The sequence below is a fragment of the Sinohyriopsis cumingii genome, chromosome 14, assembly GCF_028554795.1.
Source record: "Sinohyriopsis cumingii isolate HCF-2022 chromosome 14, ASM2855479v2, whole genome shotgun sequence".
Taxonomy (NCBI): Eukaryota; Metazoa; Mollusca; class Bivalvia; order Unionida; family Unionidae; genus Sinohyriopsis; species Sinohyriopsis cumingii.
The window spans coordinates 66,640,995-66,653,220 of NC_142974.1; the positions used below are offsets into that span (position 1 = coordinate 66,640,995).

General features: G+C 35.9%; 1 protein-coding gene and 1 long non-coding RNA gene across 2 annotated transcripts in view; one reads left to right on the forward strand and one right to left on the reverse strand.

Annotated features, from left to right (window-relative positions):
* Positions 1–12,226, forward strand: part of LOC149784037 (regulating synaptic membrane exocytosis protein 2-like) — a 134,212-nt gene that overhangs the window by 99,556 nt on the left and 22,430 nt on the right. Inside the window, exons 18-20 of the mRNA XM_089932133.1 lie at positions 885–1,014; positions 5,347–5,585; positions 8,347–8,473. Of these exons, the coding sequence (XP_089788259.1) occupies positions 885–1,014; positions 5,347–5,585; positions 8,347–8,473 (496 nt within the window). The remainder of the gene's footprint in view (positions 1–884; positions 1,015–5,346; positions 5,586–8,346; positions 8,474–12,226) is intronic.
* Positions 1–12,226, reverse strand: part of LOC149784038 (uncharacterized) — a 34,040-nt gene that overhangs the window by 5,869 nt on the left and 15,945 nt on the right. The gene's annotated exons all lie outside the window — the stretch shown is intronic.

Below are 12,226 nucleotides of genomic sequence, written 5' to 3' on the forward strand. Positions count from 1 at the left end.
TGTATATTTATAAGGTTTTTGAGTTTGTTATAGAGACATTCCGTTAAAATGGGAAACACAGAGAGATTTTAAATGAAAGACAGTGTCACATTGTAATAGGAAACACAGTATACAGAACACCCATTTGTTATTTCACCCTTTTTTGTGCATCACCAATTCATTATTCAAGATCTTGAGTATAGAGGGGTGGGTATGTTTTGTATCAAAGTGAATTCCACTCCACTGCTGAGAAAATGGATGAAGCAGGTCAACCACTAATTTCTGCAGTCTTGGATAGAATTCAGTGTATATTTATGCTGCTTATTTTAATCTTTGGATTCATTATTCTTGAAGTATAAATCATGTCATTTCTTGTCCCAGTTAGCTAATGGATCATTACTTGGAAACATCTGAGATTCTATAACCTTATATAAACATTTTCAACATGAACAGATGACAAGGCCAAGTTATTTTTGCAACCAACATTGGCCTCATGGTCTGTGAGTGTGTATACATATATACGATTGTGTGTGTGTGTGGAACTCATGTTCTCTACACTTTGTTTTGGCACCTCTTGAATTAATAATGGATTGACCGTGTACAGCTTCATATGCCACCGTGAGCTCATTTCCAGTTTTGTTGTTTTGAAACCAGGTGCATGATGAACAGTGTACTCAGAAAATCTCACCTTATTTAAAGTTTACATTTTGAATATTACACCCCTTGTTTTAAGGTCTTTGTTCAGACTCCATTTTTATCTTCTGCTTTTTTTGGTACATTTGTTTGAAATATTTAAAACACTTTTTGTAAAATTATGTCATGCCATATGTCAAGCTTTGGATATTCTTTGTGAGGGTATACAGCTTTAAGTTCATCTTCTCTCCTATTACTGATTATCTGTTCAGAGCTGAGTCCCGATGGATCCGACGATGTCGTAAGTGATGCATCAGAAACCAGTGATATGTCCGAGGTGTCAAAAATCAGCACCATCAGTGTTCGCTCCACACAGTCTGAAAGGCCACATCGGAGATTTAGGTTTGTATATGTAAATGTCTGTAAAGAAACTTGTAACCTCATCTGGTCATAAGGCATGTAAGCTTATGGTATGACCCTTTGTCCATCAACCATTGTGGTTACCAAACTTGAAGCTATATAATTGTACAGGCTATGTTGAGCTTAGCATTAAAGCTTTTCTCATCAAGCTCTCAGGTGAGTTCAATTGTAAATGCATTTGTGCATATTATATGATCTGGCTTCTTTTGATTCTTTAGTTTAAGGCTACGTTTATTGCTTTATGATTATCTTTCCCATACTTTCAGATACACAACGGTAGCTTGTTATCATTCCAGAGGCTGTATTATTTATCAGGTTTTGATCAGACCTGGTGTGTATGTGTAATGAGTTCAGATAGACTGTAAAGTTCTGATGGTAATTTTTATATGTCACCATTATATGGAGCATATCAGGTTATGATATCAGTCCATCAGTCTATCCCTAATTGCATCTCTGTAAACTGTTATATCAGTCCATTAGTCTGTCCCCATTTTCATCTCTGCAAACTATGATGTCAGTCCATCAGCCTGTCCCCATTATCATTTCTGTAAACTATTATATCAGTCCATTAGTCTGTCCCCATTTTCATCTCTGTAAACTATTATATCAGTCCATCAGTCGGTCCCCAATTTCATCATTACATCTCTGTACTCTTTGATGTCAGTCTGTCAGTCTGTCCTCAGTTTCACCTCTGTACAGTATGATATTCCATCAGCCTGTCCCCAATTTCATCTCTATACACTATGATGTCAGACCATTAGCCTGTCCCCAATTTTATCTCTGTACACTATGATGTCAGTCCATCAGCCTGTCTCCAATTTCATATCTCCATAAGTCTGTCCAATTTCATTTCAGTACATTATGATATCAACCCATCAGTCTGTCCAATTTCATCTCTGTACTGGGGCCCCAGGTGGCCAAATGGTCTAAGGCGCTTACTGTTCCAGATCACTGCCGTGTCACCTCTGTATGTGTGGGTTCAAGTCTCTTGCTCAGCTAACATGGGTACATGAGAAAACCTGCCATTAACTTCTCGTGGGTTGGTGGTTGTTCCCGGATCCTTCCTCCACCATTTATACTGGCCACCATGTAATACCTATCTTGTGCTGAAAATGGCATTAAGCCCTACAACAACAACACTCATCTCTGTACTATATGGTGTCAGTCAGTCAGTCTGTCCCCAATTTCATCTCTGTATGTACACTGTGATGTCAGTCCATCAGTCTGTCCCCAATTTCATCTCTGTACACTATGGTGTCATTCCATAAGTCTGTCCCTAATTTCATATCTGTACACTATGATGGCCATCCATCAATCTGTCCAGTTTCATCTCTGTACACTATGGTGTCATTCCATAAGTCTGTCCCCAATTTCATCTCTGTACACTATGATGTCAGTCCATCAGTCTGTCCCCAATTTCATATCTGTACTCTATGGTGGCATTCCATAAGTCTGTCCAATTTCATTTCTGTACATTATGATGTCAGCCCATCAGTCTGTCCAGTTTCATCTCTGTACTCTATGGTGTCATTCTATAAGTCTGTCCCTGATTTCATCTCTGTACACTATTATGTCCGTCCATCAGTCTGTCCCCAATTTCATCTCTGCACACTATGATATCAGTCTGTCCAGTATCATCTCTGTACTCTATGGTGTCATTCCATAAGTCTGTCCCTAATTTCATCTCTGTTCACTATGATCTCATTCCATCAGCCTGTCCCCAATTTCATCTCTGTACACTATATCAGTCTCTCCAGTTTCATCTCTCTACACTATGATGTCATTCCACAAGTCTGTCCCCAATTTCATCTCTGTACACTATGATCTCATTCCATCAGCCTGTCCCCAATTTGATCTCTGTACACTATGATCTCATTCCATCAGCCTGTCCCCAATTTCGTCTCTGTACACTATGATCTCATTCCATCAGCCTGTACCCAATTTGATCTCTGTACACTATGATCTCATTCCATCAGCCTGTCTCCAATTTCATCTCTGTACACTATGATCTCATTCTATCAGCCTGTCCCCAATAATATAATTCCATAAGTCTGTCCCCAATTTCATTTCTGTACATTATGATGTCAGCCCATCAGTCTGTCCAGTTTCATCTCTGTACTCTATGGTGTCATTCTATAAGTCTGTCCCTGATTTCATCTCTGTACACTATTATGTCCGTCCATCAGTCTGTCCCCAATTTCATCTCTGCACACTATGATATCAGTCTGTCCAGTATCATCTCTGTACTCTATGGTGTCATTCCATAAGTCTGTCCCTAATTTCATCTCTGTTCACTATGATCTCATTCCATCAGCCTGTCCCCAATTTCATCTCTGTACACTATATCAGTCTCTCCAGTTTCATCTCTCTACACTATGATGTCATTCCACAAGTCTGTCCCCAATTTCATCTCTGTACACTATGATCTCATTCCATCAGCCTGTCCCCAATTTGATCTCTGTACACTATGATCTCATTCCATCAGCCTGTCCCCAATTTCGTCTCTGTACACTATGATCTCATTCCATCAGCCTGTACCCAATTTGATCTCTGTACACTATGATCTCATTCCATCAGCCTGTCTCCAATTTCATCTCTGTACACTATGATCTCATTCTATCAGCCTGTCCCCAATAATATAATTCCATAAGTCTGTCCCCAATTTCATTTCTGTACATTATGATGTCAGTCCATCAGCCTGTCCCCAATTTCATCTCTGTACTATAACTCCACTACCAAGCATTGTAGATATCTTCCATTTTTTGTAAGGAAGAATCTGAATCATTTAGGGGTCATCTAAACGTAAAATATCGAGGTCGCTGTAACTGAAAGAAGACAGTAAAAGAGATAAATTCTGGACAATAACGTTCATTCTTCATCACAGACCTGGACCAAACTTTGTGGATGGCTTGAGTTACAAATGGTACCTGCAAAGTAACAATACTGATGGATATCAGACATAGGCTGATTTTAGGGTCAAAGATAAAGGTCAATGCTGTGAGAGAAAAAATAAATAAATGGTCTCTGCTGAGCAAAGATTTTTTCTTTACCAAAGTTCTTAGATGGCTTCACTTTGAGAAGAATGGTGCCTCTTAATTTTTGCATCAGAGGTCAAGATTGTTAAGCAAAAAATGGATTTTAATTATATTTCTAGACCAGGTATCTTGTGCTGCATTTGTGTAGGAAATGTACTTGTGGTAAGGAAGATGCCTATTGATTTTCAGGTCAAAGGTAATTCATTTTCAGGTAAAAAATAATTCATTTTCAGGTCAAAGGTAATTCATTTTCAAGTCAAAGGTAATTGTGACTCATAGCACAGTATCATTTGTTCTTGAGCATGAACCTTGATCAAATTTTGTGGATGGTTTGCACTTAGGTAAGAAAGAAAACTATAGAATTTGTAGATTAAAGATCAGAGAGTGCATCATAGTATTTTTTAATAAGAAAATAATGTTTTTTATGCAATAATTTTATTTCAGATGTCAGAGTCATTGAGACCTGTAGGTCATTAATTTTTTGACTAGTGCCAAGGTAGAGGACATTTAACACTGGGAGTGTGCATAATGTATTGTTCATGGTGATCATGTTGCAAAAGTATATATGTATCGGGTTTCATTTTAGGCTGCACCATTGAACCAGTTGCCCATATTTTTCATTCTTTGCACAAGTTTGTTCCCTCCATGACACCAGTAAGGGTGTTTAAAAAAACAGAAGAAACAAAAGATAAAGATCATTATGAATGAATTTAGAATGAATTGAGCACGTACCCGGTTTGCTGAATAGAGTTTGATCATTTCCCCAAAAAGTGCAGGACTTCATTGGCTGATAAATGTCATGCTGATTTTATTAGCAGGGGGAGCCAATTCATGATTCATGATCATTGGTAGCAAATGTAAACAAAAAAGCATTGAAACCTTAATACATATGTATGCTTGTATGCATTTGTATGTGTATGTGTTACCAACCTTTTTTGGCTGTGACCTAAAAATAGTTTTCTTTGAGCCTGACAACCTCATTTTTACCTTTTTACCTCCCTAAAAGAAATCCTGCTGACCCTCTGCAACACCAAAGAATGGCCTTGTGACCTTGGTGCCAATTAAAAAAGTAAACTTTTGAAACCTGTCCAAATAACTGAAACATGAAATACAAGGTAAAAGATCAAAGGTAACGATGTTATAATTCTTTCAGATATATATCAAACAAAATATAAAGGTAATAAATATAAAATCATTTAAAATAAAGGATCCTTTTTTTGCAAAAATGCAATGGTTGACAATTGCTGTCATCTGTAGTTTGCTTCTAACATGTTTCCAGTGAATTCACATCAAAAATGGAGAGCCGTAGCACCCCAATGCCAAGTGCCAAACGCAGTGTGCCAATAAGTTCCAGTACTGAAAGCCAGAGCTTTGAGAAGACAGATGGTGCCCAGTCAGATTCTGCGGTTTCTGGCAGCATCACTGAAGGAAGAAGTAAGCGAAGGCCAAGTCTAAGTCATAAAATAGGCTCTTTTGTTGGGTTGCGGCGGCGAAGTAATAGTGCCACTCAGATAGCAGGTATATATATATATATTTTAAGCGTATTTTTCCACAGTCCACTGCCTGACCAACAAATATCCTATGCACAGCTAGTAATATCTGTCCTGATCAGAAAAGCGTGAGCAGGACATTTCAGTTACATGTGAGTAGATTTAGAATGCAGATTGAACAGTTAGTTATTCAACCAAAACAAACATCTTTACATGATCAAATCTCCAAACTGTAAGATAAAATGTGGCTTGACCATTCACCACATTTCTTTGTCTTGTTAAACAAATATGCCCTTTTAATTCTTATCAACTTTATTTATCTCTTAAATTCAGGCACGTATGAATATAGTGGGGGTTGGGGTGGATAATGTTATGATGTAAAGCATTTTCATTGTCACCGTGTCATCATTGTGCATGTTGGTTGTCAGCATGCCGGCTTTGCACATGTAGATTTCCAAAATATGAGACAGTCAATAGAACTGTTTGCTTCTTATAATATATTTTTTTTCTGCCATTGTTGTTAATCTTATTTCAAGTTTGATTAAATCTTCATTCTATTAAATCAGTGTGTGGGATGAAACAAAATCACTAGTTCGTCAGAATGTTCAGTGCCACTTAGCTACTTGGAATTGTGTTGGGTATTTGTGTGTGTGTGTGTTTGCTGCTTTAAAATCTTCAGTTTTGTGCCTGAAATCCTCGAAAATATTTTTTTTTTTAAAGCAAAAGGAAACACACACAAAAACAAAATATGGATCTTATTTACTTACCCAGTTCCAAATCAAATAAATAAATTATGGAAACCCAACTTTTCATCTTAAACACATGAGTTACATGAGTGATGCTTTTTTTATATCTTTTGAGTGTCAAAATGTGATTAATTATATTACTGATAATTGGGAAGAAGTTATTTGAAGTGAAATCTAATCAAATTTTGTAAATTTTCTTTAACCTTTTTGGACCGTTACATATATTAAGACAAGATTGTATACACAGTTACCATATATAATCTCGTATAAGTCAAATCTAACAGCAAACCATATAAACCTTGATCTTCCATCACATAATGTACTAACAGATCAGAAATTGTGTTGTTTATTCAACTGAATACTCCTAACAAGCTGCATCAACTCAGATGAGCTAGTGAATTATGTTATGGCAGATCAGGGATGGTACAGTTTGCAGTTGAACTCAACCTTTAAGTGAGTATATATGGTTGTTGTTGTTGTTGTAGGGTTTAACGCCATTTTTCAGCACACGATAGGCTATACATGGCGGCCAGTATTATTGGTGGAGGAAGAACCCAGGAAATCCCCGGAAAGAACCACCGACCCTCGAGAAGCTGCTGGCAAGCTTTCTCACATACCCACATTGGCCGAATCCGAGACTCAAACCTACGCAGACAGAGGTGAGATGGCAGTGATCCGTAAAGGAGAGCGCTTTAGACCACTCGGCCACTCGGGGCCCCAAGTATATATGGTAGTTGTTTATCAGTTGCTAGAGAAGTTTTAGAATGTCCTGCCAGAATGGTTTTGTATTCTTAAGAATGACGCTTATATTTTAGGATTGTACTTTATCTTTTTTCTGAATGGAGTCCTTGTTTACCTTTCGAGGAAGTATATATATATATATATATATATATATATCCTGATTTCTCCTTTCTCATGTTGGTTTCACAGCTGCAATATACTCCGATGTTTTGTACTATCAGATACCTGGTAATTTTGCAACTGTACCCACATTGCTATTCATTTTATTATGTTTATAAGGTAGTTCTACTAAATCTTTAGAATCATGTGACTACAGTGCATGATGGACTCACTTCACAATGCCATAATTAGCAGGAATTATATGTATGTAATCCCTGTTAATAAAGAGTTTGATCAGATTTTGGACATCATATTTGACTTTTTTTTTCTTAGGTCTCAACTAGAAATGCTTATATATACAACTGGTAACTTTATATTTCCTGTAATTTTCATAGCTTTGATGGAAATATTAAGTTACTAGTCATATGTACAAGACTCAAAACAAAATGCTACACAGTAATGAAAAGAGAAATTAGTTATTATTAACATAAAATAATCAAAGAACAACAGGTTTGTAAGCATTAATTAATTCTTTAGTAAGGCTAGCTATCAGTTGCTGGGTATGTGTCATTTATTTTCTGAGGGCAAACTTTTGACTGAAGTTTTTGAGAATTTTTAAAATACAGATTAACATTTACCTTATATACTCAAATAGAAGTCACACCCAACTGCAAACAACCTAATTCACTAGCAGATCTGTGTGTGTTGTTGGTTCTATTAATTGCTCTTAAAACTGCGTTGACCCTGATCTGCCAGTGCATTAAGCAATGGCAGATATGGGTACGTGCAGTTTGCAGTTGGACTTGTGAGAATTTATTTGGTACACCCTTCTTTTAATCTAGTTTTTACAGATTAAGGATTATCCATTTCATGAAGTTAAACAGTCTCCTTTTGATAGGGATTATGATATGAGCTGCCTCATCTTGCTGTGTGTATAGGTTTACATTTTGTATATCCTCTATTTTTCCTGTGAATTTTTTAAGGATAATAGATTTTAATCCCCAATGACCTTGTGACCTGATACAAAGGGACATAACTCTTAACCATACCTTGAGAATATATAGTTAATTCTATTCATGTATTGTCATCAAATTTGCTTCTAGATATATGAAGTAATTATTTGGAACAAGAAGGCCAAAGGTCAAGGTTGCCATTGGGGTCACGGACAGGTTTGACTATGAATTTTATATTTTCTTCTCCCAGAGAACAAGAAGAGTTCATTCCAACGATGTGAGGAGGTGATACCTGGCCCAGGCTTGGCTGCTCAGATATGCAAGCAGGGCAGCAGAGAATCTACAGATGGCAGCATCAGCAGCGACTCGGGCAGTGTGTAAGTAATAGTTCCTATGGGCATCAGAATTTTCAGATTTGTTATGGATTTGCAGAATCACAATTGTATCATATTTAGCCAAAAGTAAGGCCCTAATTCTAAAAATTCAGCTAGTCTTCTGTTCATTGATCGTAGTCCTTTCTTGATCAGTTTTTAATCTCCATCACATCTTGTCCTTACAAGCAGCATAGCTCAGTAAACATTGAATAATTATGATACAGTTTGGTGTGTACATTGTCCTAGATGTGTTTTATGACTTTTTTTCTTGTCAGGTTGGAAAGAGTTCTGGCCCTTGTCTTCATAACAGGATATTGCTTGTAATCGGTATAGCTCAAGTACTCACATTCTTATGCAATTTGTTATGAACATTGTTGCATAGTTGTACATATGCATTTTATGGGTTTATTTCTGTGTAACTTTGGTCAGAGTTTTAAACCTACAGGATAGCCTGTTGTCTCTCATGTATGGACATGACAATAGAGGTTCTTGTTTGTGTTTTGTTTACATGTTGGGTTGTATGTGACTTTCTCACTCTTTCTCATACATGCCAAGTCTCCTGGATTGTCAGGTGGTCTTTAGTTTTGGCCACAATCCTCCTGGAAATCACAAATCTGCTGAGCAGATGTATTTCAAGCTTAGCATAGGTATTGCCAGCTGAAACATCTGTCAAGCACATGTAAAAATGTTGTTACACTAATCTTCCTGATTTGGACACAATCTCCCAGATTGTGAACACTGGTCTCTCTGATTTGGTCCCAGAAAACTTGTCATGTATGCTTTCTGGTTTTAAAACATTTATCCATTGACCTATTTAAAGTCTTTGAATTTATTTTTACTTTCTAGGAAGTTGAATATTGCGGGATCTTTTATATGATTTCTAAATAGAGAGTTAAAAATAAGAGCCAACAAATTTTAAAGGTAAAGTTGCCGTAGTCCACCATTTTAAAAAGCTATGAACACGTCAGCAGTTTTCGTTAAGTTGTTTTGCTTTTCATTTCAGCTGCATGACCGCATTTTAAATTTATTCTTGCTTGCATTTTGTGCCTTTTTCTTGTTCTTTTATATTTGTATCTGTGTTTATATGCTTACATTACCCCCTAGATGACTGTAAAGAAAATAATTAAAATAATTAGGGCAGTGTGTGTGTAAAAAATGTTCTTGCTTCATAATTTGATCATTCTGGATTATGTAGAAGATGTTAAGTGATAATTATGATATAAATAATACTGCATTAAAAATGTTGATTTCTATTTGTTTAACTGATAGGGTCAGTTTTACTACCTGTGGGTCCTGCTTGTTATTTCATTATTTAGTTGTTGCTGTGATATTATATCCATTAACATAACTGTTGTTTTTAGTTTTTATTTATTTAAACATTATTTATGTTTAATGTGATATTTGGTGGATTTTTTATATTTCTTTACATCGGGGGAAATGCTAGTGTTGGTAATGAGGAACAGGGATGGTTCTTTGACTGAAAACATATTTTGAGGGGCCTTGTTTGTCTTGTATTTCTTGTCATTCCATACATGATTTTTCAGTTTTACTGTCTGGATTTGATATTCTTGCAATTTATTTTTGAGGCCCTGCTATATCCAACTTTAGATTTCATTATGGGGCAGCCAGATATAGGGGTATAAGGGTGATCATCATGTAGACAATTTATCTAATTAATTTAACTATGTACCAACTTATCTACATTGAAATATTGTTTACAAAATGTTCAAAGCTCACTGTTTTAGACGTTTTACTATAAAAAAAAATATTTAATGTGTGCCAAATGGGTGGTCAGTTAAGGGGTAAACATTACTTTTGTCCTTTCATTTTGTGTTGTTAATTTGTATTTTGTTCCATTATCTGTATATGTCCCCTTGCTTGTCCCATGTTATTAAATGTTTCTTTGGATGTTCAGTGTAGTCCAGTCTTATTCATGCTTTTATTTGTCTCTGACTTTTTATCAGTCTTCTAACATGAATAGGGGTATTTAATGTTTTTCACGTTTAATATGTGCAGAAATGCCAACCATTTCGGATTTTGCAGAATTAATGTGAATTTGTACTTAAATTTCTGTGTTGCAAATTATATTGAAAGATAATGCATAATAAAACATTTTGTGGGAAATTTTTTGAACAGGATTTGTTTATGTGGATGCAAATAATGAGAAAAATACTTTAATATCAGTATGATAGACTGGTACATGCAATCCATAAAACATAATCTTCCTAACAAGATGCGTCACACAGTCATAGACTGGAAATGGGTGAAACATTATGTTAGAGATGAAAAGAAAACAAAGATTAATTTTGGATGTCTGGGAAATTTCAGATCAGTTACAAAAGAGATAGAATCAGTATCTGTTAGTGTACTGTTAGCAGTCCTGCAAGTCTTACATTCATCCTGAGTAGTTACAGACTAGAAGTATATGGTTGGTCAGTATTGTGACTAATCATTCAGAAAATTGGGGTTAACTTGGCACTTCCCAGCCTCGTAAGTGGCATATATACTCGCTTAGAAGTCAAGTCAGACTGTGAACTGCACAGACCCAGATCTGCCATCCCTTAAGTTGCTGGCATATCTAGGTCTGTACAGTGTGTTAGAAATAATCTGTAGATTAAACCGCTTAGACTCTGATCTGTCAGTACATTATGTGATGGCAGATCCAAATCTATGTTGACTTATAGGTTATTTTATACAGTAATTAGTTCAACATTTTTCAGTCATGATTGCAATTTTTTTACAGTCTGCTGTCCCACATGCTTATTGCTTTAATGGCTTTTGCTTGTTGCATCTATGAAGACCATTTCCTGTGAGGAGATACTCAAATATTATGACTAATAATCATATGAGATTATTTTAAAATATATTAAAAACTGCCATAGCTGTAGTGAAATCTAAGTATGTTTAATGGTAGCATGTCTTGTTTGTGTTAATCATGCCACATCTGTGGTTTGTGTTGACAATACAATGTCTGGTCTGTGTTGATGGTACCACATTTGTGGTCTGTGTTGATGGGACCATGTCTGCGGTTTGTGTTGACCATACCAAATCACATGTATGTATAATGAAGGAGGTGAATGCTGTAATTAGCTTATGATCTTGGTAGCAATTAATGCAATGATTTTGATAAGCATGCTCATGGGTTGGCATCTCTTCATGCATCAAACTAAGTGGCATTGACCCAAATCTGCTGGTTCATAATGTTTAGACAGATCAGGGTCTTTGTCATTCATTATACTCCTATTCATAACTATAACACTGTTCAGGGGAGACATGAAATGATTGTTCAGTAATCGTTTCCATGATGATTCCCATGTGATATGAAGAACTGAATTACATTGAGGTACCTTATATTGAGTGATTACTGTACTTTTGATGTTAAATAAGCATCACTGGCTAGGATCTGTTGTCACATTATGTACTGGTGGATCTGGGTCTTTGTTATTCATACTTGGGGTCTATTATAGTTGGGTATTATTGGTTAATGGAGAACAGTTAGAATATATACATTAGTTACAATAAATTAATCTGATGGTGGAATTCATCTAACTGTACACTAATGGTAATGGTTTGTCTCATGCTAACAGGTATAAATCAGTCATTCAGTTCACATTACTTCAACTTAAGATTGCGCAAATAATGTTCTACTTTGATGCCAATAGTAAAAATAAAATGTTGTTTTGTTTTAAAAAAATCTTATGTTTACATTTTTTTAATTCTTTGAATTTTAATTTTCTTGGACTTTTTAATTAGCTT